The 25,000-nt window shown below is 46.5% G+C and overlaps 2 protein-coding genes across 2 annotated transcripts in view; both read right to left on the minus strand.

The window, feature by feature from the left end:
* The window catches only part of gramd4a (GRAM domain containing 4a), a 39,319-nt gene extending 25,797 nt beyond the window's left edge, over nucleotides 1-13,522 (minus strand). The window contains exons 1-3 of the mRNA XM_083691689.1: nucleotides 13,241-13,522; nucleotides 8,930-9,137; nucleotides 3,776-3,896 (exon numbers count right to left, since the gene is read on the minus strand). Coding sequence (XP_083547815.1) covers nucleotides 3,776-3,896; nucleotides 8,930-9,137; nucleotides 13,241-13,269 — 358 coding nt within the window. The 5' untranslated portion in view covers nucleotides 13,270-13,522. The remainder of the gene's footprint in view (nucleotides 1-3,775; nucleotides 3,897-8,929; nucleotides 9,138-13,240) is intronic.
* A 6,399-nt stretch (nucleotides 13,523-19,921) lies between these two features.
* Nucleotides 19,922-25,000, minus strand: part of celsr1a (cadherin EGF LAG seven-pass G-type receptor 1a) — a 92,484-nt gene continuing 87,405 nt past the window's right edge. The window contains exons 32-36 of the mRNA XM_083692240.1: nucleotides 24,793-24,896; nucleotides 24,170-24,313; nucleotides 23,259-23,513; nucleotides 22,431-22,761; nucleotides 19,922-21,797 (exon numbers count right to left, since the gene is read on the minus strand). Coding sequence (XP_083548366.1) covers nucleotides 21,773-21,797; nucleotides 22,431-22,761; nucleotides 23,259-23,513; nucleotides 24,170-24,313; nucleotides 24,793-24,896 — 859 coding nt within the window. The 3' untranslated portion in view covers nucleotides 19,922-21,772. The remainder of the gene's footprint in view (nucleotides 21,798-22,430; nucleotides 22,762-23,258; nucleotides 23,514-24,169; nucleotides 24,314-24,792; nucleotides 24,897-25,000) is intronic.

Genomic DNA, 25,000 nt, shown 5'->3' on the forward strand with positions numbered 1-25,000 from the left:
GGACACACTGTAGGCATGTTGTCATGGCTGAGTATGTATGTGTGTGTGTGTGTGTGTGTGTATTTCTGCACAGGCTGTAGGCATGTTGTCATGGCTGAGTGTGTGTTTGTGTTTGTGAACACGCTGTAGGCATGTTGTGGTGGCTGAGTGTGTGTGTGTGTTTGGTTTCATCTGTTGGCATTAAATGACATGGTTACATATTAACCGATTAACTGCCCTCAAAATAGCCCTTGCTATTTTTTTAGCTACTGGCTGCCAACTATAGCAGATGCCAGGGAGAGGGCCGGATCAACACACACACACACACACACACACACAGCTATTTTAGGAAGCAGAGAGAGAGAGAGAGAGAGAGTAGGTGGGGATAATTGAATATGACATGAAGATGTCCATTGTCCTCGCCAATGAGCATTTCACTTTCATAATTTGAAGTTATTATTATTTCAAGTTCCATGATCACTTTTGACAAATAAAAATGACCACACTATCAGTTGTAATGTAAGCAACGAATGTAACCACGTGCTGAAGTGTCAGTGATATCATAGTCTAAGTACTCAACAAGCTTACAGTAGCACACTGGTAGCATGAGGGATTATCTCCCGACAGGCGACAACTGCTGCCCCTTACCATCAAATAAGTGTCTATTTGCGCCAATTGGTAATTAGTGAACGTGGAAAGAACATAGGATTGGAGATGGATTTTGGTGACGCCAGCCTTGATTTCAATGTGTAGAACTATTTACAGTTGAATGAGCCTGGCGGACATCCTGAAGAAGAAGTCGCACCCTCACCATTTGTCAATTCCTTTGCGATTGTAATGTATCTCCCACCTTGTCCTTTAATCCGATTTATCTTAACTTGAGGGCATGGTAAAAAAAATAGCATTTGGGGTATTCTTAATGGAATCTAGGATCCGATATGATCGATAGTCTGTCACACAGGGATCAATCGTTATTAATCGTGACATATCTTTTAGGAGTCAGATATCACGGAATGTTAACTTGTGTTAGTTGGTCATGTGACCACTTGTTGTTGAGTTTGTTCGATCATGTCCATAACTGTTAGAAGTAATCATTGGGAATGAATGCATGTCTTATGTTTGACCCGTCATCTATTATTGAGTGTTTTCTTTTCATATTCTACAGGATGTTTGAATTGGCAACTCCCCTTGACAAGCCCACCGAGCCCACCATGTACTGCCCCGCCTGTATTGGTGCCAAGCGGATGACCACGGTTCTAAAACTGGAGCCTTGAGTGTGTCAAGAACTCGAGGGCCAAGATATTCTCAGGATCGACTGACAAGACAGAGAAGCGCTCAGTGTACTATCGGGGCGATGGGTGAAAACAAAATGGCCGACTCCACCGCGTTCCAATATCTTCTGTCGCGCTGCGCCTTGTAAACACGACCGCAACATGCTAAGCAGCCATGCGTTAGCTGAATGCACTGTGGTGACCCTTACGTCTTAAAGACGGAGCTGCGGTACCCCCCCCCTCTGAGCAGGCCTAACACGATCATCTAGAACAATCAACCTCTTTGTCCCTCCAATTAGTTAATCGCTTTACACTTGATTGTCAAAGAAATGGCCGAGACGTCCGAGAACGAACGGTTGAACCTCCCTGGCGTCACGTGACCAAACATACGGTAGGACAATGGCTAAGGACAGCCTAACAGTACACTGTTATCAAACCATCTATTCACTCGATATGAATGGGAAGATTGTGTCTGATTGTGTCCGTCTGTTGTCCTCATCCTGCCTAACCTACACTGTTCACACACACACGCACATATATACACACACACACACACACACATATACACACACAGTCTGCACTGTAAACATGTATTGTACGCTATTATGGAGGGAAAAAAAAACCAGGATGAACAGACAACGTGAGTTTACAACAACAATAAAAACAGATATATAAACATGAAGGCACAAATAGTACAGAGAGGAGTGGTTGTTGGTCTAAATTTAATATGACGCAGATTATCCAGACAACGAGTTGAAACAGCTGGGGGGCCGGTTGACGCACAGTGGCAGACAGTGTGTGTGTGTGTGTGTGTGTGTGTGTGTGTGTGAACAGTGTAGGCAGGAAAGGGGAGGAGGTGGTGAGGGGGTGAGTATAGCGCTGACAGGGGTGAGGAGGGAGGAGGTGGGGGAGGTGAGAGGAGAGGAGCTTGAATGGGAGCCTCTCAACACACTGAACAAACTGAACAGAACTGAACAGGACGGAGAGCAGAGGGAGCAGAACAGGACGGAGAGCAGAGGGAGCAGAACAGAGAGGAGAGGAAAGAACTGCACAGAACAGAGTTCCATTCGGTGCTAATGGATTGTCATGCTCCAGTGCTCCCACAACTCCAATTACACTGGCTAGAGATAGAGGGAGGGAGGGAGGGAGGGAGGGGGAGAGACTGTTTGACAGAGAAAAAACCCTGCTAAAGGGCCAGCTTAGGAACAACTTTCCTACTCAATACCAACAAGTCAGAAATCAAACTTGAATGTCACTTGACTCCAGAGGGAAACGTTCCAAATGCTGAAGACACCTGTCTCAAAAACCCAATGGCGGTGTCCAAGTGAGCCAAACTGCTGGAATCCAGCTCTGTCTGGGTACTTAGGCTCTAAAGCATCTCATCAAGTGTATCCGACTCTGCACAATGGCTCTCTGTGAGATTAGATGAACCACAGCTAATTACACTCTCAGGGGAGAGAGAGAGAGAGAGAGAGAGAGAGAGAGAGACAAACTTAGCCAGAGACAGAGAATGACAGAGAGATTACACCAACAGTGCTTATGCAGATACGCCCTGCTACTGTAGCAACCTCATTGCAGTAGCACAATAGCAGCCCTAGCTTTAGCTTCAGCTCTGTCTGTTTACAATAGCAGCCCTAGCTTTAGCTTTAGCTCTGTCTGTTTACAATAGCAGCCCTAGCTTTAGCTTTAGCTCTGTCTGTTTACAATAGCAGCCCTAGCTTTAGCTCTGTCTGTTTACAATAGCAGCCCTAGCTTTAGCTTTAGCTCTGTCTGTTTACAATAGCAGCCCTAGCTTTAGCTTTAGCTCTGTCTGTGTACAATAGCAGCCCTAGCTTTAGCTCTGTCTGTTTACAATAGCAGCCCTAGCTTTAGCTTTAGCCTCAGCAGTGTGTGTGCTCAGTCCCTGAGGTGGAGAGAGACACTGGCAGGCGTGTGAATGGAACAACAGCTAACAGACTATACAGGCCGCTATATGCACACGCATGCACACACACACGCAAGCGCACACACACAGCGCACACACACACTCTCCACGTACAACACCATAGTACAGAACAGCGTGTTCCCCCTCGCTGGAGAGCAGAAGAGGGTTAATGGACCAGGACAGCCCAAAAGACCAGAGGGAACACTCTAGTATGTATGTATGTATGTATGTATGTATGTATGTATGCATGCGTGTGTGTATGTGTGTGTGTGTGTGTGTGTCAGAGACCGGGGAGTCAGCACAATTCACTCAGCTTTGCCTCAGGCTGCGGAGAATCTCAATTCATATTTTACAACTTCCCCCTCTCTCTCTTTCTCTCTCCCTCCATTCATTCATTCCTTCCTTCCTTTCCATCTCAATCACTCCATCATTCTCTAAACCCACTGTCTCCATCACTACCCGCTCCCTCCCTCCCTCCATTCCTCTCCCCCTCCCCTTCTCTACCTTCCTAATGCCAAGCTCATCTGTGTGCAGTAGCACACACTGTATTGATGGAGGGATCAACAACAACAACAACAGAGCTAATATTTTGTTTACTCACGTAAGAAGTGTTTCTCCAGTAAGGCAATTTCCAGGTGACCTTTCACCTCGTTCAGCCGGTCCAACTCACTCCGCTGGAAATCCTGGATGGCGGCAGCCATGGCGAGAGGCCCCGAACCTGCCTGAAGAGAGAGAGAGACACACACACACACACACACACACACAGGAGAATCACACATTAAAACATGTGTGCAAATGACACACAAACACAAAAAAATACATATTTTCATGACAGAAGAATCGCACATGAAAATATGTATAAAAATTACACCGACACAGATACACACACCGACACCGACACACACACCGACACTGACACACACACACCGACACACACACGGAGGAATGGACAGAGACATGACTCACTCTGGCGCTGCGTTTCCCTCCCGTTTTGAAGCGAAGGAATCCCTACTGTCCTCTAATCTAAACAACAATGGATGATGACTCAACCACCCTGACTCAGGGCTTTAGTCCATGGCCACGCTTGCTCCATACTGTACCATGCAGGTAAGAGTGTGTGTGTGTGTGTGTGTGTGTGTGTGTGTGTGTGTGTGAGTAAGAAAGACAGGACTAGCGGATGGATAAAGAGAGAAGGAGAGTATGAAAGAGAGAGAGAGAGGAGGGAGTGTGTGTGAGAAAAATGAGACACACTCCCTCACACACACACACACACACACGAGAGAGAGAGAGAGGGAGGATGAGAAAGAGAGAACAAAAGGAGGAGAGAGGAGGAGGGATGGAGTGTGAGAGGGAAAGAAACGATAGAGCGAGAGAGAGGAGGAGAGGAGGAGCTGCAGTGCACTGCTACTGTGAGCCAATGCAGGTTCAGCGGTAACGGCAGAAGGGAGGAGGGTGCCACTTTAAGAGACTCCCGCTGCTACTGACTGACACACACACACACACACACACACACACACACACTGCAGCAGCTTCTCCCTGCAGCAACCAGCCTGGCGCGCACACACACACACACACACACACACACACACACACACACACACACAGCACTGTCTTAATCTATTGTGCTGCCTGTCAAGCCAATGAGATACATGCTGTCTGAGAGAGAGAGCGAAAGAGAGAGAGAGAGAGGGAGGGAGGGAGGGAGGGAAAGATGTTTTGAGGGGCAGCCAGAGCTTAGCAACATGCGGGTGGGGGTGAGGAGAAAAGAAAAGATGGAGAGAGGAGCAGAAGACTTCAAACAGAGCGAACGAGTGTCTCTTCTCTGTAAGTGTGTCAGCGAGAGAGAGAGAGAGAGAGAGAGAGAGAGAGAGAGAGACAGACAGATGACAGAAGGAGGGAGGGAGAGATGGATGTGGTGGGAGAGCTGAGAAAGAGGGGGCAAATCAAGGAGAGAGGGAGGCGAGAGAGGAGGGAGGTGGGATAAATAGACAGCATGAGAGAGAGGAGGTGAGAGACAGAGAGAGAGAGAGAGAGAGAGAGAGAGAGAGAAGGGATTGAGCAATTGAAGGGAGAGCTGAGCTCAGACTGGGTGGGGTCTCCTCTGAATCAGAAAGAGGCAGCAGTGGATGAGGCCAAGACCCACGTCATGTGATCAGGTCACGTCATGTGAGAGGCAGCATCTTGGAATCTCTACAGCCTGAGGCTTGGGGGTCCTGTTCCCTTCCTTCCTCCCTCCCTTCCTTCCTCCCTTCCTCCCTCCCTTCCTTCCTTCCTTGAAGTCACGCCCGATCGAACATGATTGAATTGGTCTAAGCGAGCTTGTCATCGCATTGCTTTCAGCCATCAAGTCATATCAGATCAGCGATTTCTCCAAGGACTAAGGAGTGTTCTCTAACAGGAGTAGCTGCCTCCTGTTCTTGGTTACGAAGCCCCTGCTCTGAGCCATCCACATCAGAAACTGTTTAAACACCCACACACACACACACACACACACATACACTTGCATCGAAAGGCCCTGATCATTGTTCCACAAGACACAACATTTGTAGATAATTGAATGTTCTGTCAAATCACACACACACACACACACACACAATACAGGCTCTTATTATACTGCAGGGAAATCAATAAGAAATATAAATAGTGAGGAGCCTGAAAGACTTTGTGTTTGTGTGTGTGTGTGTGTGTGTGTGTGTGTACAGTGAGAGAGAGCTGGGTTTATTCTCGGTTTCCTAAGTATGACTCATTCGTGCTTTTATATAGGTGTCGCCCCCTCCAGCAGGCTGCTGGTTAAAAGCATTGTCAGAAACCCCCCTTAACATCTCTCCCGCACTCACGAACACACACACACACACACACACACCCACAGTCTGAGGGAGCAGTGGGGGTCCCAGAATAAAGCTCAGAGATGAGGACAATACTGTGTATGACATGTGACTGTACCGTTGCCCCCACAACCTCTGTTTACAGAACTTATAGTCAAATGTTGATTGAGCGGACATGAGAACAGAGGGCCTCTTCACTGCAACTACTCTGGCCTGGGTTCAAATAGCCTTGGAAATAATTTCACACATACTTATCTGCGCTTGATTAAGCTTGCCTGGAGCAATGGAACCAATGGAACCAATGGAATAGTCCCAAAAGTAGCACTCGAGGTAGACTCAAGCAAACGCTAAAGAATGGGAAACCATTTCAAATGCGTGTTTCAAACCAGGTCTGCAACTGTTGCAACGATGCCTCTGCAGACTCAATTCTCTACCACATAACCACCACAACCGCCCCCTGTCATGTGTCTGGCTTTCCTGTTCCAAGTCTCACACTGACTCAAAGATCATTTACATTTACATTTTTCACATTTAGCAGACGCAAAGCGTTAACTATACATTAACCAAAGCGTCTTACAGTACATTTGTCTAAAGTAAGTGAATCATCTATGCATCAGTTATCATAAGCAAACATCTATGGTAGGGTGCCACTGGCAGTCACAAGGCTTTTTTTAAATTGATTTATTTGTTATTAACAATAGAGGAACTATACAGAGGGGTAGAGGGGGGTAAAGAGGTCTTTAGGAGGGACAGTCACAATGTAGCCTGAAGAAATAGGTCTTAAATCTATGGCGGAAAATCGCCTTTAGTTGAACATAAACATGAGCCTGTCATCCAAGAATCCAAGAATCCAAGATTCTATGAAGCAATATTCCTTCAGGAGGTTCTCTGGACCAACAGGTCATGTGACGCAACTTTTAACAGATAACGTGAACTGTACTGTAGATAGTATTACTTGTTGAGTCAACTTGAAGATTAACTTTAAAACACTGCACATTAAAAAGGTTCAGCATGTACATATGAGCTTTAAACTAGAGCAAAAGAAGCGATCAAGGAATGAGATCACATGATCAAGAACAGCTCAGTGAAGACCAGTGTTGTGGTCCAACCAAAGCGCATTCTAACAACTGGTGTCGAGGTTCAGCCCCGGGTCTTTACGTACCTATCTGACGATTCGCTTGTTTACAAATACACGCACACATTTTCCGCAATTAGACAACATAGCATGTTTACGTTTCGAAACTTTCGGTGGCCGAAGAGGACAGCAACACGCAAAACAACATGCTCGACCTTGAACATGAAATGTTAAACATGAACCAATGGCAGTCTGAACTGAAGCAGCACCGGGAGGTCTGGAGATGACCCAGTCTGTCTGGCACTGGTCCCAGTAAGCATTATTATAATAACCAGTGGGCCTAGTTTCAGTCTGCTGTGGGGATTAATAATTGGGGACCAGACTGTAGTGGGCTTTACACCGACCCAAACCATTCCGCGCTAATTCAGATCATTTCCTTTCACATTGTCCTTTCCATCACTGTTTCAGTAACTAACAGGCTCTCCCAGTACAGTTCGGCACACTTTAGCTCAGTTTGGCTCTGTATTGTGAATTCAGGTTGAGTGAAGTGTCCTCCAGTTCCAGTTTTGCCCGTTCTCTGATTGTTCCTGCCTCCCTCCACTGGTGCTCTGAGATAGAGAACACAGCGTGGGGAGAGAGTGTGTGTGTGTGTGTGCGTGTGCGTGTGGTGTGTGTGTGTTTTTCCTTAGGCCTCCCCCACTGTGACCTCTCACTAAGCAGCTACCCACACCTCGACTGGAACAGGGGAGGCGGGCGGCCTTCGACAAACTCTCGTGGAGGCACGCACACAAGCATACTAAAACACACACACACACACACACACACATAAACACACACACACACACTCAGGAGGACTGGTTTGCATAACAAACCAGAGGATCAGCAGAGGAAACAGGACGTGTGAGGAGACTAATGGACTGTTTCTATGTGGGCAGCAAGCTACCGTTCAAAGTACACAGGGCTTGACGAACAACAAGATTACAGCTCGGCTTCGCATCCCCTTGAGACAAGATAATTACAAAACAGTCAGATATGATCACTTCTAATGAAATCTTAATATGGCAAACAGGGATGAGAGACTGAGAAACCATGGCATCTGAATGTGTGTGTGTGTGTGTGTGTGTGTGTGTGTGTGTGTACTCGTACACACACACACGTCTGTCTCAGGGCATCTTCAGAGAAGGCGTTGGCACACTGAACACAGTAGGAGGCTTCTCTGCTTAACCCCTTCATCTCCCCATCCCTCCCTCCCTCCCTCCCTCTATCCCTCCCTCCCTCCATATCCCCATCCCTTCATCTCTCCCCCAGAGTCACATCAACAGTAATGTGAGCAGAGTAAATAGGAGCAGTATACATAAAGGCCCCACGCTGTTCAGCCTCAGACATAAAGCCTCTATCTGTCTCTCTAAGGACGTGTAGTCAGCGTCATTACACCAGCACGGGAAGCAAAGCCCGGATGAACATTAAACACAATCTCTCCCTTTGTTTTTCATGTAAAAGTCAACATAAGGTCACAGGTCTCAGCAGAATGCATATGACAATAAAACAACACAGATGCACGTGTGTGTGTGTGTGTGTGTGTGTGTGTGTGTGTGTGTGTTGTAAAAGTGATGTGAAAGTCAACCTGAGGTCAAAACTCTTCTCTCAGCAGAACATGATGTGGGAGAATTAAACAACACAGAAGTGTGTGTGTGTGTGTGTGTGTCAGTCAAGGCTTTGTGGCGGAACATCAAACAGGGAATACGCACAGTAAATCTTTGAAAAACGTAACTGATCAAGAAGAGTGAGGAGTGACACACACAGACACACACACACACACACACACACACACACACACACACAATAATTGACTTACGGGGTCTTGCAGCTCCTCCGTGTCTCTGAGCGAAGGCCGGGGCTTCAGAGGCGTGTCGTTGCTACATTCGTTGTCTGAGCCGTTGGGAGACTCGGCTAGATCCAGAAAGTCATCTCGCTTCTGACCTCTGAACCTGATCTTGTCCAAGCGCTTTAGCATGGTCAACACCCCTCGCTTCGGTTTTACCTTAACATGGCGTACGGCAACCCTGCAGGGGGGGGGGGGCAAACGGGGCCAGGTCAGAGGATTCGATCAGATAAGCAGAAATACAGGTTGTTCACGCGCATCCAGGATTTGGCGGAGGGTAACTCAATAGAAGGGTTCATTTCCGCCCACTGAGAGGCTGTGTGACACAAATGGGAGACTACAAACATTAATGATGGTGTTTAGCGTCTGTGTGACTCAGGCTAATGACAGAGAGAGAGAGAGAGAGAGAGAAAGAGAGAGTGATGTATCTGCGATTGACTCATCGACTGTAGAGGAAATTGAAACTCTAACACATACACACACACACACACACAGCTGTGGAGGGAATCATCAAAGTTGATGATAAAATGATGAGCCAATCCCAGCACAACTTTAAAAGCACACCGTCAGAAGACCTTCCCCTATGGCATTGATGACGCACTGAAGGATCACTGTACTTCTATCCATGAATGTAGAAACAGTCACAAAACAATCTTAATTTCACTATGAGCGCAGACAAGTGATGCTACTTCACCCTTCCAGAACAAACCAACCAACAGAAGCACCCCACTTCACCAACAACTATATCAATGCATTTGACCTAAAGGCTAGATTTGTCTATCACAACACAAGTGGCTACTGTTCTCTCTGGGTCATTTTCCATCGTTATTTTCGAGAGCTTGCGTTTCCAGATCAGTGCCAAACCAACGAGAGAGTGGCCACTTGACTCATTGTTGTGGTGTTTTGGACCAGCCTGCCATGATATGATTTGACATTAGTGGAGGGATTAAGTGCAATTCTCCTCATGGTAATCCTCAGATTACACGGCTCTCCTTGCTCCTCAGGGTCATCGACACAAGGAGCCACCCGCAGGCCCACATGGCCTTTATGCGTACACAGACACACACACACACACACACACACACACACACACACACACACACACACACACACACACACACACTAAATAGGGGTGGAAAAGGCCAGCTGAATCTAGATGGGTACATGCTAGCCTAGTTCACACACTCCTCCCCTAGAAAACAGATCTGGCCTGATAACAGCTCTCCTCTTTAGCTTCTACAGCTTTCTATGGACTCCTATCTTCACTTCTGTACAGTTCCTCTACTGTTAATATATATTTTTTATAATAATAATAATCCTCCTTCCTTTTTCTAGCATTGTGACTGCCAATAGCTCCTAGTCCTAGCATAGATGTTTGCTTATGGTGACTGATGTATAGATGATTCACTTACTTTAGAGAAATGTAACTGTTGTACAGTACCAGTCAAAAGTTTGGACACAAACTTGCCAAGCAAAAGGTGGCTACTTTGAAGAATCTAAAATATAAAACATATTCTGGTTTGTTTAACACTTTTTTGTTTACCACATAATTCCATATGTGTCCCTTCGTAGTTCTGATGTCTTCATTATTAATCTACAATGTAGAAAATAATTTTAAATATTTTTTTTTTTTTTTTTTTAAATTGAATGAGAAGGTGTGTCCAAACTTTTGACTGGTACTGTAGATACAGTATAAGATTCAGAGAGAAATCTTACATGTTGTAAGTCACTGTAAAGTGAGCAGGATCAAAGGGACAGTAGGATGGGGGGGGGGGGGGGGGGGGGCTCACATGTGTGATCCATTAAGAGACGGACAGAGTTGTTCAACTCAAGGCCTGATCATAACACCCTTTCCATCTCTTTCTCTCTCTTTCCGTCTCTCTCAGTGTGGGCAGAGGGAGCCATCAACAACTTCATCTGTAAACACCCTCGCCCACACACAGACACTAATGCGCAGCTACACACACACACACACACACACACACACACACCTCGCCTACCTGAAAGCCCTCGTTCACACTCCATTGAAGCTCTAGCAAACAGAAACCCACCATTGAGAGAGCATCTGCATGGTTCTAATGACCTCCTGTACAGCAGCACGCGCACACACACACACACACACACACACGGTGTGTTAAGCTCTGTGCCCTCATCTGTGTCCTTACAAGCCTCCTGCTGTAGCCTACCTCCACCTCAATGTCAGTAGTATGCCCCCCCCCTACGCTGCTAATGACCCCACCAACAGACCTGTGTGTGTGTGTGTGTGTGTGTGTGTGTGTGTGTGTCTTACAGGAGTAGGATGAATACAAGTAGGCATTGCGAGAATAACAGCCTGGAGCTTATTAGATGACAGACTTTAAGAGGAGGACTTATATTCAACATTCTTATTGGTCAGAGACAGGGGGGCCCTTTTCAGTCCTTTGGAATTCCTGCCCAAAATCCCAATATTCCTGCCCAATACGCACACACACACACACACACACACACTTTAGTCATAAATATTCAGGGCCATGGACACACACTGCACCCGTGACAACACGTCTGTACATACTCTACTAGAGGCATCACCATGGTAGCCATGAGCGCAGCGTCTCACTTCAATGAGATCCCCACCTCTGATCTCAATCAGCTGTACACATGCTGGGGCCTGAGAGAGAGAGACACACACACACACACACACAATGTACTGTTGTAGTGTACAACTGGGGCGAGAAAGGGGGAGAGAGAGAGAGAGAGAGAATGTACTGGTGTTCAACTGGGGCGAGAGAGAGAGAGAGAGAGAGAGGCTTGGCTCCACTCCAACACACACTACACTCCTCAATGACTCTGATAGAGCACTGACCCAGATCAACATTCCCCAGCCCTGGACGGAAAGTCATGGATTGGTTGAAGTTAGTAACACTTAGACCAGGGGGAAACAGAAACTTAGGCCTACATTACAAACGTCAGGTGAAACCGAGAGGCCCCAAATACCTGCACCTGAAAGACTAGTCTTTCCCACCTACATCCGGTGTGTCTAATGACATGGTTTACCTGATACGGTTAGTGTTTCTCGAGAAAGACCCGAATGCCGGTGACAGACATTCACACCAGCTCACACCCACCTGTAGAGACACATTCACACTTCTCCCCACTGGTTTCATCTGAAAATCAATCACCCAGCCACCCAGCACAGCAGTCAGTCATTCACACAACCATAACCAGAGTGCTTAAAATTGTATGTGGACTTCTAAAAGCATACATGGTCTTCTCTCCTTTCATGTTTCTGAAACCACAATTGATCTGCGAGTCTCACTTAACGCGGTCCAAGATTACATCTGCTCTGATGGACGCCTTACATCAGATCAGAGAGAGGGACATCAAACTTAGATCGCTGTTAAATTAATTTCTTGTGTGTATGCGTATTCATTATCAAGACCGCTGCCCAAGTAAAACAGAATAGACTCACTATATTGACTATGACAGTTGCATAATATAATAACAGGAAGACTAATATGCTTGATGTGGTCCCGAATTTAAGTCTGATTACTTAGTCTATACAAGTGTAGGTCAGCCCTGACCTGACCCTCTTTTATTCACCATTCAAGTAATGGACTCGTCATCATCACACCAGCGACGGACGGTGAGGGGGGCGGACAAGCGTTGCGAGCTGTCATCAGCTTCGCAATAAACACATAAAACAATAACAAACAAACAGCTCAACAGCTAAAACATGCGATAATGTAGCCCCGTCAGTTCCAGACATAGCCTAGTATTATTATTATTATTCACACTGCTCATATCCTAATACCACACATGACGGTATGGTGACATGCGGATTCCTCTAGCCTCCCTATTTGCAGACAACTTTCAGTTTATGAACACAGTGAATAAATAATACGACGTGTGTTTGGAACATAATATAACAGTGGTCATACAGTGCTAGAGAGAAACCAAGACGATGTGCGACTTTGTAACAAAGCGGGAGCAACAGTAGGTGTTGGCTGTGACTGTGTAACTAGTATAAATGTTGCCTTCGAGCGATTCATTCTTGAAGCTGCGCCGATTAATGGAGCAAATTATAGACATATGGTATCGAGTTTTCAATGCCTTACTTGTTGCCCTATCAAGACATTCAGCGAGAAAATTGTTATACTGTATCACAAATCAACATACGACACAGCTCCATTGAAAAGAGTCATAATCCACGTAATGCATGACACAACTAAGCGATCTGACGTTTATTTTGCCGTCAAAAGCTTCAATTTCACCACCGACACGTCTAACAATCGTAAAGTTCCTTACCCAGCACGTAAATCGTAGCAAAGTTTCATTAACACAGAGATTGCCTTTGATTAAATCCCTTCGTACACCTGCTGTCCGCAAACTGGCGAGAATATCTAACGGTCCTCTGCCCCTTGCGCTACAAGCTGTTCACTGAGCCGTTCCATCGCAATCCCCTCTATTGTGGACCAGAGCAACGATTTATCCCCCGCTGCCTTGATTGTTTTTTGTAGAAATGCCAGTACCCCCTCCTAGAGAGAATAGCCTGTCTCCGCTAGCACCGTTTGCAGCTTCTCTCTTGTTGATTTCATAGCTCACACACAAGCCAGACCAGGAAATCTCGTCAATGTCAGCGACTCCTTTCTTAAAGGGGCCGCAAATGATGCTGTAGTTACAGTGTCAACAAGACCACGAACGCTTCCCGTTCCATCACAGATTGCTTTGTTTTTAAGACTCCTCCACGAAAACCTGTCTGACCAGTCAGATGCATTCCGACCATTCACTTGGTCCATTCATTTATTAGAAAAGACATACACACATCTTGGAAATCTGACTTGCACATTTCTTTTTCACAAGAATTGTCTCATAGGACCATAAATGAATGCTTAACAATTCTCAAGTCGAACATCACAGGCTGGGTGTTTTGAAATACGAACCCTTGCATGTTTTCCTCCTATTTGAGTGAGAAGAAAATCCAAATTTCTATCATTTAGCCTAGAAAGCAATTTCAAACGGTAATGAATTCCAATACAGTAGGCTTTATGAGCAAGTTGTCCTTATGCAGCAAAGCGATTGTTAAAGTCATAAACATATTTTCCATTCATATGGCCTGCTTTCCACAGCAGCAGATTATCCTTGTTGGTAGATACCACCACCTGAAGCTCCAGCTGTTAGTCATCCCTGGTCAATGACCTTTGACACCTAAACTCTACAGGGACTGGCTCAATCAAGTGAACTTTGACCCCTTTACTCGTCATGACGGGATTACTCATCAGTAGATCAATGGATGAAATCATGGATACACATTGTCTGTATTTTGTAAGACCAGGCCAATGATCACACTCCTGAGACTCGTAACATATTACAGCATGTGAAACTGGTTTGAGATAGCAAGTGAGTTGCTCAGTCCAATATCAACCCTGACCCTTACCCTCATAGATAGTCAAAGAAGTCACCTTTCAACCCAGAATCTCATCTCTCAATTGAGTATGACTGAGATGCCTATACCCAGTACGTAGAAGACTAGGGAGGAGCCACTGTATTCCATACACCAGGGAAGGCTGGTGGAGGTAGACATTGGAAGACGGAGTCATTGTAATGCATGGGATGGAATGAGGAATGGTATCAAACACACATGTTTGATACCACATGTGTTTGATGCCATTCCTTATTCCATTCCATGTATGACAATGAGCCCGTCCTCCGATTTCTACCTCCATCAGCTTCCCCTGTCTTATACCTATCTAATCCTTTCAGAACTACAATGTGTTTATTACGGGGCTAATGTTTCACTTTGGACAGGGACAGGGTGAAAAATTGCATAAAAAAGTGTTCCCTTGCCACCTGTTTGCTGTGTGTGTGTGTGTGTGCGTGTGTGTGTGTGTGTGTGTGTGTGTGTGTGTGTGTGTGTGTGTGTGTGTGTGTGTGTGTGTGTGTGTGTGTGTGTGTGTGTGTGTGTGTGCGTGTGAGGATTCACCACTAGGTGATGCTGTCAATAAACATGAACCCATAAAACAACCTGAAGCATCTCTTTGACATTTCAGATTTATGACGAGCAAACTCCTTTTGGTGCAACACAACTCTACCTCATGATGTTAAGTCATGCAGTATTAGTCTACACTACAGCAGATTAGGGATTATCCTGATCTAAAGTTTATATCACCTTGGCTATCCGCTTAAAGACTTGTACTTGTATGTGAATTACGTAAATGGACTGAGAACCGGTTTTTTTTCTAATCCAATTATCAAGATATATAGCTTTAACTAATACAGTTTCATTTTAAGCAGCGCAATACTGTATCATGAATGACGAAGCAAATCGTTATCCTAAATAAATCTCCTTATACACGTGAGAGCACTCAGTGATTGTAGAAGCAGGGTTTTAGAAGGGATTCCCTTCCCTGTGTTTCCGGCCTAACACAAGCAAATCTCTTCTAGTCTGTGATTCTCTACAGATGCCCCTGATCAGAGCTATGCTGCTCTGCTGGGCCTAAATCCTCCTTCCCCACAGGGCATAGTCATTAATAAGAAACCCCTTAATCCCAAACCAGCATTTTCTAGAGCACTGCACAACATTTTCTTACGCAACCATCCTCACACTCCGAGTTAATTATAGATCAGCTATGGAGGAGGTTGTGTGTGTCTGTGTCTGTTTGTGTGTGTGAGTGTGTGAGTGTGTGTGTGTGTGTGTGTGCGTCCAGTACGTGCCTGTGTGTGTGTGTGTGTGTGTGTGTATGTGCCAGTATGTGTGTGTGTGTGTGTGTGTGTACATGCCTGTGTGTGTGTGTGTGTGTGTGTATACATGCCAGTGTGTGTGTGTGTGTGTGTGTGTGTGTGTGTGTGTGTGTGTGCGCGCGTGCGCGTGTGTGCGTGTGTGTGTGTGTGTATGTGCCAGTGTGCGCTCTGCTTAATGATGTAAACAGACATATTAGACCAGGGTCACCAGAGTCAATTAGATTTCAATTAAATTCAATAGATAATGCTCCGATATTAAATAATTGAAAAGTAGTTTCCTTGTTTCCACTAAGTGGGATTCCATCAGGGTCTTTCCCCCCCATTAGCCCTGGCCCCTTGTCTAGCTTGATATATGACACGGTGAAGCTCTGTAGAGATGTGTTGCTATGACATCCCAACCCCCCCGGGAGGTTTGTATAAGTAGGCTAATATAGAGGAGGAACCATTATTGCACTATAAATATGTGAAATCAGAATGCCTCGCACATTTATGACTTAAAGAACATAGTTAGGTATAGTGAAGACAAATAAAGCATATACCTGTATTGAGAAATGCAGTTAGAACTAGAGATATATATTGCATGTCTACGTTCGCTTGAATGTCCCCCCCCGTGTCTTCGTATCACTTTGATTATGCAGTACATTTCTACGACCACAGTTCAGTGATAACACCAGTAGATGGCGCTCAAGGATAGTTTTGATCACTAGGATCAAGTCTATTACCTGTCAGAGTTTCTGTTGTGCTCAGTACACGAGTAGTACCAACGCTGGCTGACAGCGGCCTGAATTATTGAAGTGAGAGCATGCCTGAGAGACTTGGAGATGTCTGGTGACAGCGGTAGGAGAGGAGTGAGGAGAGGGTCAACCTTCTCTGCAGATGAGGCTGGCGGAGGTAGAAATCGGAGGACGCGGCTCATTGTAAATGCATGGAATGGAATGATGAATGGTTTCAAACACGTGTGAAAAAAAAGCGTACAGGCGCATCCACAATGTACCATATTAATGTCAAGATGTTTTTGTTGTTGGCACAAACACACACAAGAAGAGGAAGAGAGGGTATGCGTTTCTATTGATATTTGTTTTCTACTCTTAATGAGACATGACACGAACTGCAAAACCGTTAGTCTAGCTAAGGCATCTTTAAATGATGCTATTGAAATGTTTAGAGCCTCTGCTTTCACACTGGTCAGGCATGCAGGGGGGTTTGTGTGTGTGTGTGTGTGTGTGTGTGTGTGTGTGTGTGAAACCGTTCCTCATTCCATTCCATGCATTTACGATGAGCCCTGTCCTCCGATTTCTACCTCCACCAGCCTCTCCTGCTTCACTGAGTAATGTGTCCCCAAGACTGACAACAACGCCAATGGTGATGACACACTGTATGATGATTCTTCATCTATAGTGAGACACAAACGTTACTACAGCACCTCAATGGGGAGTTTCTGCTATTGAAAAAAAATATGTGAATGCACAGTTTACAACAAAAAACCCTCCCACTGGATTAGTATTGCACATGTTACGCCAGGGATTATGAAATGACAAACGACTTCAACATTAGCCTTATTAAACTTAGTCAGACTATAATTTGTATACTGTAGCAGGGACATTTCCTTGTGGGTTTCCCAGCATGCTGTGTGTGTGTGTGTGTGTGTGTGTGTGTGTGTGTGTGTGTGTGTTTGTGTGTTTGGGATAGGCTGGTCTGGTCTGGGATAGGCTTGTCTGGCCTGGGATGGACTGGCCTTGTCTGGGCTGGTCTGGGATAGGCTTGTCTGGCCTGGGATGGACCGGCCTTGTCTGGGATAGGCTGATCTGATCTGGTATAGGCAGGTCTGGCCTGGGATGAACCGGCCTTGTCTGGGCTGGTCTGGGATAGACCGGTCTGGTCCCAGACCGGGCACACCCCATGTTGAGTTTTCTTGACAGCTTAACCACCTGACACTACCCGTGTCACAGGCATAGCCCAACCCCTCAACACGACCTGGACCACAGCCGTCTCCAACAACACGGACATGCTCCACCTCGACCGCTAATTTTTCATTCGGCCTTTGAAGTACCGCGGTAAGTATGCATGAGTCCGGGCCTAATCTGGGGATGGTAAGGAGGAATTCCTCCTCGTGCTGACTGAAACTCAATAAAGTCTGAGAGGCTTACAGAACCTTGGCATGCGGGTGTGAGGGGGCGGAAAAGCTGCCCTGCTTTTAAAGTGGGCTATATAATGTGGATGAGGTTAGTGGGGGACGTCAAACGTTGACAGCGCGTGGCTTCACTTGAAAGCATTCTGCTGAGTGTCATCTCCACCCGTTAACATCTCCACCCGTTAGAAGACAGAGGTCACTGGTCCTGACTGCGCACGGCAACATTTCTCTGTGAACGAGATAAGACTTCTATTTTGTGTCATACGGACATCTTCCAGCACTTAGTGTATTATTTCACGTTCCCTTGACCTTGTAATGCCCTCACAAAACAATCTGTCTGTTTCCCCTCCGTTGCCCCCCCCCCCGTCATCTTGATAATGAATACGTGTGTGAAAGCTTTTGATCGTCCCTCTCTCTCAGGCTGTACAGTATGCCTGGTACCGAGAGAAAGTGTGTGTGTGTGTGTGTGTGTGTGTGTGTGTGTGTGTGTGTGTGAGTGTATCTGTGTGTGTGGAGTGGCATAATTAGGGAGAGGCGGTGTGTGGGGTGGGAAGGTTGGGAAACGGCAGTGTGTGTGTGTGTGTTTGTGTGCATGTGTGTGTGTGTATGTGTGTGTGTGTACGCGTGTGTGTGTGTGTGTGTGTGTGTGTGGAGTGGCATAATTGGGGAGAGGTGGTGTGTGGGGTGGGAAGGTTGGGAAACGGCAGTGTGTGTGTGTGTGTGTGTATGTGTTTTTGTGTGTATGTGGAGTGGGATAGTGTGTCTTAAGTGCCTCCGTTTTACGTGTGACCCTCCTGGTATGTGCAGTGGTCTGGTGCTCCAGTCCCCAGCTGGATCAGGGAGGTCGCCTCACAGCAGGGCCAGTAGGCACCATTGTTCCATAGGGATTAACTCTGGGCTGGACCTCACTCACACACACACACACACACACACACACACACACACACACACACACACACACACACACACACACACAGAGACCATACCCACTCTGTCTGTCTCACTGTCTCAGTCTAGACCCCACAGCAGGATCAGGATAGACAGACAGCTAGTCAGACAGCTAGTCAGACAGACAGACAGGGAATCAGACAGACAGACAGGGAATCAGACAGACACACAGGGAAACAGACAGACAGGGAGCCAGACAGACAGACAGACAGACAGACAAGGAATCAGACAGACTGACAGAGAGTCAGACAGACAGATAGACAGGGAGATAGGGAGTCAGACAGACAAACAGCTATTCAGAAAAGCAGGGAGTCAGTCAGACAGACAAACAGACAAGGAATCAGACAGACAGACAGGGAGTCAGACAGACAGAGAGTCAGACAGACAGACAGGGAGTCAGATAGACAGACAGGGAGTCAGACAGACAAGGAATCAGACAGACAGACAAGGAATCAGACAGACAGGGAGTCAGACAGACAGACATACAGGGAGTCAGACAGACAGACAGACATACAGGGAGTCAGACAGACAGACAGACAGGGAGTCAAACAGACAGACAGGTAGTCAGACTGTCACCCTAGCCCTCATACCGTACCAGGCACTGGGCTGGACAGGGAAATACCAGGGTAACATACCATAGTACAGTGTACTCTCACTCTTACCTTGTATGGAGAACACCATTTTTGTGGACGGCAACCGTTTTCTCGTTCATTCATTCTTTTTCTCCTCTGTCCTTTAGACATTAACTCTGTCTATCTCCCTCCTAGACGCCATCGTTTTTTCTTCGACCTTTTCCTCACACGTTCATGGTTGACGTTCATGGTTGATATTCATGGTTGATGTTCATGGTTGACGTTCATGGTTGACGTTCATGGTTCACGTTCATGGTTCACGTTCATGGTTGATGTTCATGGTTCACGTTCATGGTTGACGTTCATGGTTGACGTTCATGGTTGATGTTCATGGTTGACGTTCATGGTTGATGTTCATGGTTCACGTTCATGGTTGACGTTCATGGTTGACGTTCATGGTTGACGTTCTGTGCCATTGACTTATTTTGGTAAAACGTCTTTTTGGATCTTAAGTGCTATATAAGTTTGATGTATTATTATTATCATTCTGTTTATTATTATTCATAATAAAGAGGAGGCGTTTAAAAATTCCATGTGTCATCTTTAATTTTACAATCACAATCATTTTTTCCAGTGTCTTTTAAAACCATAAAAAATAAATATACATATGTTACAAAAACAATTCCAGTGTCTCTGATCATACAAAAAGAACATTGTGAACAGCGCTGATCACATGAAAGAGAGTAGAACACTGGGAAGAGGGTATGGGACTGTATAGGCATTAGGTGTGTGTGTGTGTGTGTGTGTGTGTGTGTGTGTGTGTGTGTGTGTGTGTGGTACACTGTACATTAAGTTGCCCGACAGCATGCAGTTACACTCTAACTACTTTGGTAACCAGAATACATGGGACTGAATTGCAGCTGCACACAAGTATATTGACACTGAGATTAAGGAGGGCTTAGCGTCCATAGTGCTTGAATAGTGAGGATCTGAGGGGAAATTCCCTGTCTATTCACACATTCTACACCCCATTGAGCCACTCTGGATGGATTAGATAGGTTGTAATGTCGTCAGGGGGCGTCGATGGAGGTAGAAACAGGAGGACGGGCTCATTGTAATGTTGAGCCTCCGATTCCTACCTTCACCAGCCTCCCCTGAACGTAGTGTATGGACATTGTAAGTTATGACAATATTAGAGACATACGCAGTTGGGTGTGTTTTTCCATGCTCCTGCTGTGCTATGAGACCTCTGGAGGTTTGTGTGTGTGTGTGTGTGTGTGTGTGTGTGTGTGTGTGTGTGTGTGTGTGTCTCTTTGTGTGTGTGTGTGTGTGTGTGTGTGTGTGGGATACAGCCTTTATTGTCGGCACATTGGATCAAAGGCACAGGTTTAATATCCGAGCCACAGTTGATCAGTCAAACAAGACACAGCACGTGATTTCTCCACAATCAGAATTTCTAGGATTCTTTTTTTTTTTTGTTTCTTTTTTTTACAAAAGCAATTGCTTTTCAAATTTACAAATATGTACTTTTATGTCTCTCATCCTTGACACCGTTGAAATACAAAATATAACCATTTTTTATTTTTTTTAGAAATATCTACAAATTAATTACACTCTAACAGCATTTGGAGAGAAAGGCTCGAGTTCCTCTCTGAAAAACAGAATCGAGGAACGGGGCACTTGGGGAGACTCTGAGTGAGCACTGGACTCAGCATACTACGTAGGGTGTCTCAAAAGCGCCCTATTCCCTGTATAGTGCACTTCTTTTGGTCAGAGCTCTATGCAGGGACTAGAGTGTCTTTTGAGGGCCTCACCGATACAGCTTTGTGTCTGCGAGAGGCCTCAGTCCTCAGAACTGGAAACCATTTCCTACAGAACTCCAAAGAGCTCCATGGTATTTGTAGTCCTCTTCCTCTGACTGTGCCAGCTTGGATGAGCCGTATTCACACACAGTGGTCATGCATCCGTATCTGTGTCTGTGCTGCGGCTCGAGCCTCTGATTTAACCAGGGAAAAAGTCACTCATTCTGGGCTCACAGTGCGTTCTGGGAGATGGAGTCTTTTCTCCGCTCCCTCTAGTGGTTTGGCACAGAGGGTTCCATAATGTCCTGACGGACCCCCGTCTCTTGGTTTCGTCTGACACATTCCCTTTTCTTGTCTTTAGTTTAGTCCTTTTCTTTAGTTTGTCTGTCTTTAGTCCAGCGGCAGGCATTTGTCTGCAGTTACACTGCCCTCTATTGCAGCTGAGGAGGGAGGGAGGGGGGGTGGGGGTGAGAGGTCAGGGCCTTGGGGGTCCTGTGGTCCTCCCTCCATCACACAGGGGCATCCCCCTCTCCTCCCCTCTCCTCTTTTCTTTCCTCTCTTCTCTTTCCCTCTCTTGTGTGAGAGAGAGGTCTATCTCCCCCCCTTCTCACAAGGCCACAGTGTTGTTCCTGGTTTTCCTGCTGGGTCAGATTGAGGTTTCATTACTGCCGCTGTACGAGGGAGAGAGGGAGGGAGGGAGGGAAGGAGGGAAGGAGGGAAGGAGGGAGGGAAGGAGGGAGAGGAGACATGCAGGGTTAGATGAGTGCAGGGACTCAGGCAAACACCATGAGACAGTGTCCAACCTCATGCAGCATCTGTGTTTGATGGTGAGAACATTCACTTCAATCATCTGAACATGCTCTGTTAACCAAGACATGCCTGACCTGCTAAACCCTGTCCTTCTTAACTGACTCATCATGCGTGTCATCATCAGCGGACTCCATGGTCAACGGATGCATATTATTCAAGCCAGTTAAACGCAGTCATAACGTACAACCTCAACTCCCTTCACTCTAAAGCAGCGGTCCTCACTTCTGGTCCTGGAGAGCCTCGTTACTGCAGCCTTTTAATCCCAGCCCAGCACGGACACGACCTGATTCCGCTGATCAACATTTCTGGAGATCAGTTGATTCGATTTCAATATCAGGCGTGTCAGCACTAGGCTGGGAACAGCCACCTGGACCCACCGAGGCTTTCCAGGACCAGAAGTGTTCGAAACGTGTTCTGTTAAGGTGTCATGCAACATACACACACAGGCACGACAAGTATGACATCGTCACAACGACGACGGCGCCACCACTCACTCTGAGTCCGATTCGTTGCCGCCGTTGACGGTGCCCGCCTTCAGGCTCATGGCCAGGCCCCCGTTCTGCTGCTGCAGCTGATCGGGGCGGGGCGCTATGGGCGGTCGCTGCAGGGGGGGCTTGATGATGGCGCTGTTGCCCACGGAGACGGGGCGGACGCCGTCGTTGGAGGACACGGAGGGGGTCTTGGAGGGGATGGTGAGGGGGGCGGGGGTGTTGAGGGAGGAGGAGATGGTGGGGGGGTTGTAGTCACTCAGCTTCTCCCTCAGACGGTTCTTCATGTTCTTGTCGGTCAGAGGGGGGGGGTAGCTGATCTTGTTCTTTAGGATACCTGGGGGTGGGGTGGGTGGAGGGAGAGGTGGGGTGGGGGGGGGGGGGGGTGGAAGACCTTTAGGGCATTCATTTGTTCTGCTACTTTATTGACATGGTAGGATATGTCTCTGTGTGTATGTGTCATTTGTGGTATGTTGTGGTGTGAAGTCATGTTGTCATTGTTGTTGCAGCCAAAGTAATTGCCTCTCTGTAAGGAATCTTTAAATATGGGAAAATATCTCAAGAAACTTTTCCAAGTGCTTTTACATCCATAAATGAATGAATGTATGAATTCAATTTTTTGTTTGTTTTGTTTTACCTTATTTCCTTATTTTTGACTTCTAGGAAATTCACGGTTTATGCAGACCGTTTTTTAAAATCCTATTGGGGAACTAACTGGAAGACCCAACAACACCTCAGACAATCTATCTTTCTATCCCTTTAATGAATGAATATAATCTATCTATCCCTTTAATGAATGAATATAACAGTGTGTATGCTGTCCTCTTCTCTCACCCTTCCTCTGCTCCGGATGGTGATTGCTGTTGCTGTTGGGTTGGCTGGGGGGTGGTTGGGCCAGGGTCTCCTTGGTGGGGGTCTCTCTGTCCTGGGGGGTCTCTCCAACATGGTTGAGCTTGTTCTCCTGGTGAAGCTCCACGTTCACCTTGGTCTCCACCCTCAGCTTCTCCCCCGCGCCAGGGTCCTCGCTGTCACTGGCTGTCGTGGCTGTCTTGGGCCAGTAAGGCTTCACATGATTGGACACTGCATCCACTATAGGACCAGAAGAAACATAAGCCAGTCAGTTTTGGGGAAGGGAGAGGTACATTTTGAGTTGGGAATGGAGGAGTCTGTGATAGGGATGGGGATAGGTTAGTTTTAGGTTGGGGATAGGTTAGTTTTAGGTTGGGGACAGGTTAGTTTTAGGTTGGGGATAGGTTAGTTTTAGGTTAGTCTTAGGTTAGGGATAGGTTAGTTTTAGGTTGGGGATAGGTTAGTCTTATGTTGGGGATAGGTTAGTTTTAGGTTGGGGATAAGGTTAGTCTTAGGTCGGGGATAGGTTAGTCTTAGGTTGTGGATAGGTTAGTTTTAGGTTGTGGATAGGGTTAGTTTTAGGTTGGGGATAGGTTAGTTTTAGGTTAGGGATAGGTTAGTTTTAGGTTGGGGATAAGGTTAGTCTTAGGTCGGGGATAGGTTAGTCTTAGGTTGTGGATAGGTTAGTTTTAGGTTGTGGACAGGGTTAGTTTTAGGTTGGGGATAGGTTAGTTTTAGGTTGTGGATAGGTTAGTTTTAGGTTGTGGATAGGGTTAGTTTTAGGTTGTGGATAGGTTAGTTTTAGGTTGTGGATAGGGTTAGTTTCAGGTTGTGGATAGAGTTAGTTTTAGGTCGGGGATAGGTTAGTTTTAGGTTGTGGATAGGTTAGTTTGTACCTTTCGGTGTGCTGTGAAGAGGCTGCCTCTCGTTGTTCCACTTGGGCTTGATGTCGATGTCGTCGTCTTCGCTGTCGGAGGAATGTGACGAGGCGTAGGAGGAGCTGTGCTCGTCCACTGAGAGCTCGCTGTCTGAGTCGGAGTCTAAGAGAGACACACACACACATACATGTCACACACAACGTCAAACTAGCCCCCCCACACGCACACACACACACACACTCAGCACAGCCACTTCAGCTCTCAGTTCACACATCAGCAATTAACATCATTTAATGAAAGCTGCCACTTAGCACTCCTTTTCCATGGAATCAGTTTATTATTCCATGGACTGAGCTCCTAACGTCCCCGAACCCGTACGTCACTAAACGTAACCAGCAGGGGTTTGAACCAGGGATGTCTCGCATAGACACCACAGACGTAAACCGTTATACCAAGAGGATGTCCTCGTGGTACCAGGGCTACATCCTCAGGCAGGGCTACCTCTTCACGAGCGTGTGATTCCAAATCATCTCCGCTACACGAATATGTAGTTCCTTACAAGTGTTTGGCTAGTCTCTGACAGAATGGACAGGTGAAGTACTGTGGGACATTCCCAGGAGAAGAGTTTATGTTATTCCTACCGTCTCCCTTGGTGCCGTTCCTGTGGAAGAGAGAGCCGTCCAGATCTGCGTGTCCTGCTTTAGCTGTCCCCGATGACACACTGGGCTTCTGACCCGAGTCATCCCTACATCAGACAGATAGAGAGGGAGAGAGAGAGAGAGAAAGAGAGAAAGGGGGGGGGGGGAGGGAGAGGGAGAGGGAGAAGGAGAGGGAGAGGGAGAGGGAGGG

Source organism: Argentina silus, assembly GCF_951799395.1.
Source record: "Argentina silus genome assembly, chromosome: 20".
Lineage (NCBI taxonomy): Eukaryota > Metazoa > Chordata > Actinopteri > Argentiniformes > Argentinidae > Argentina > Argentina silus.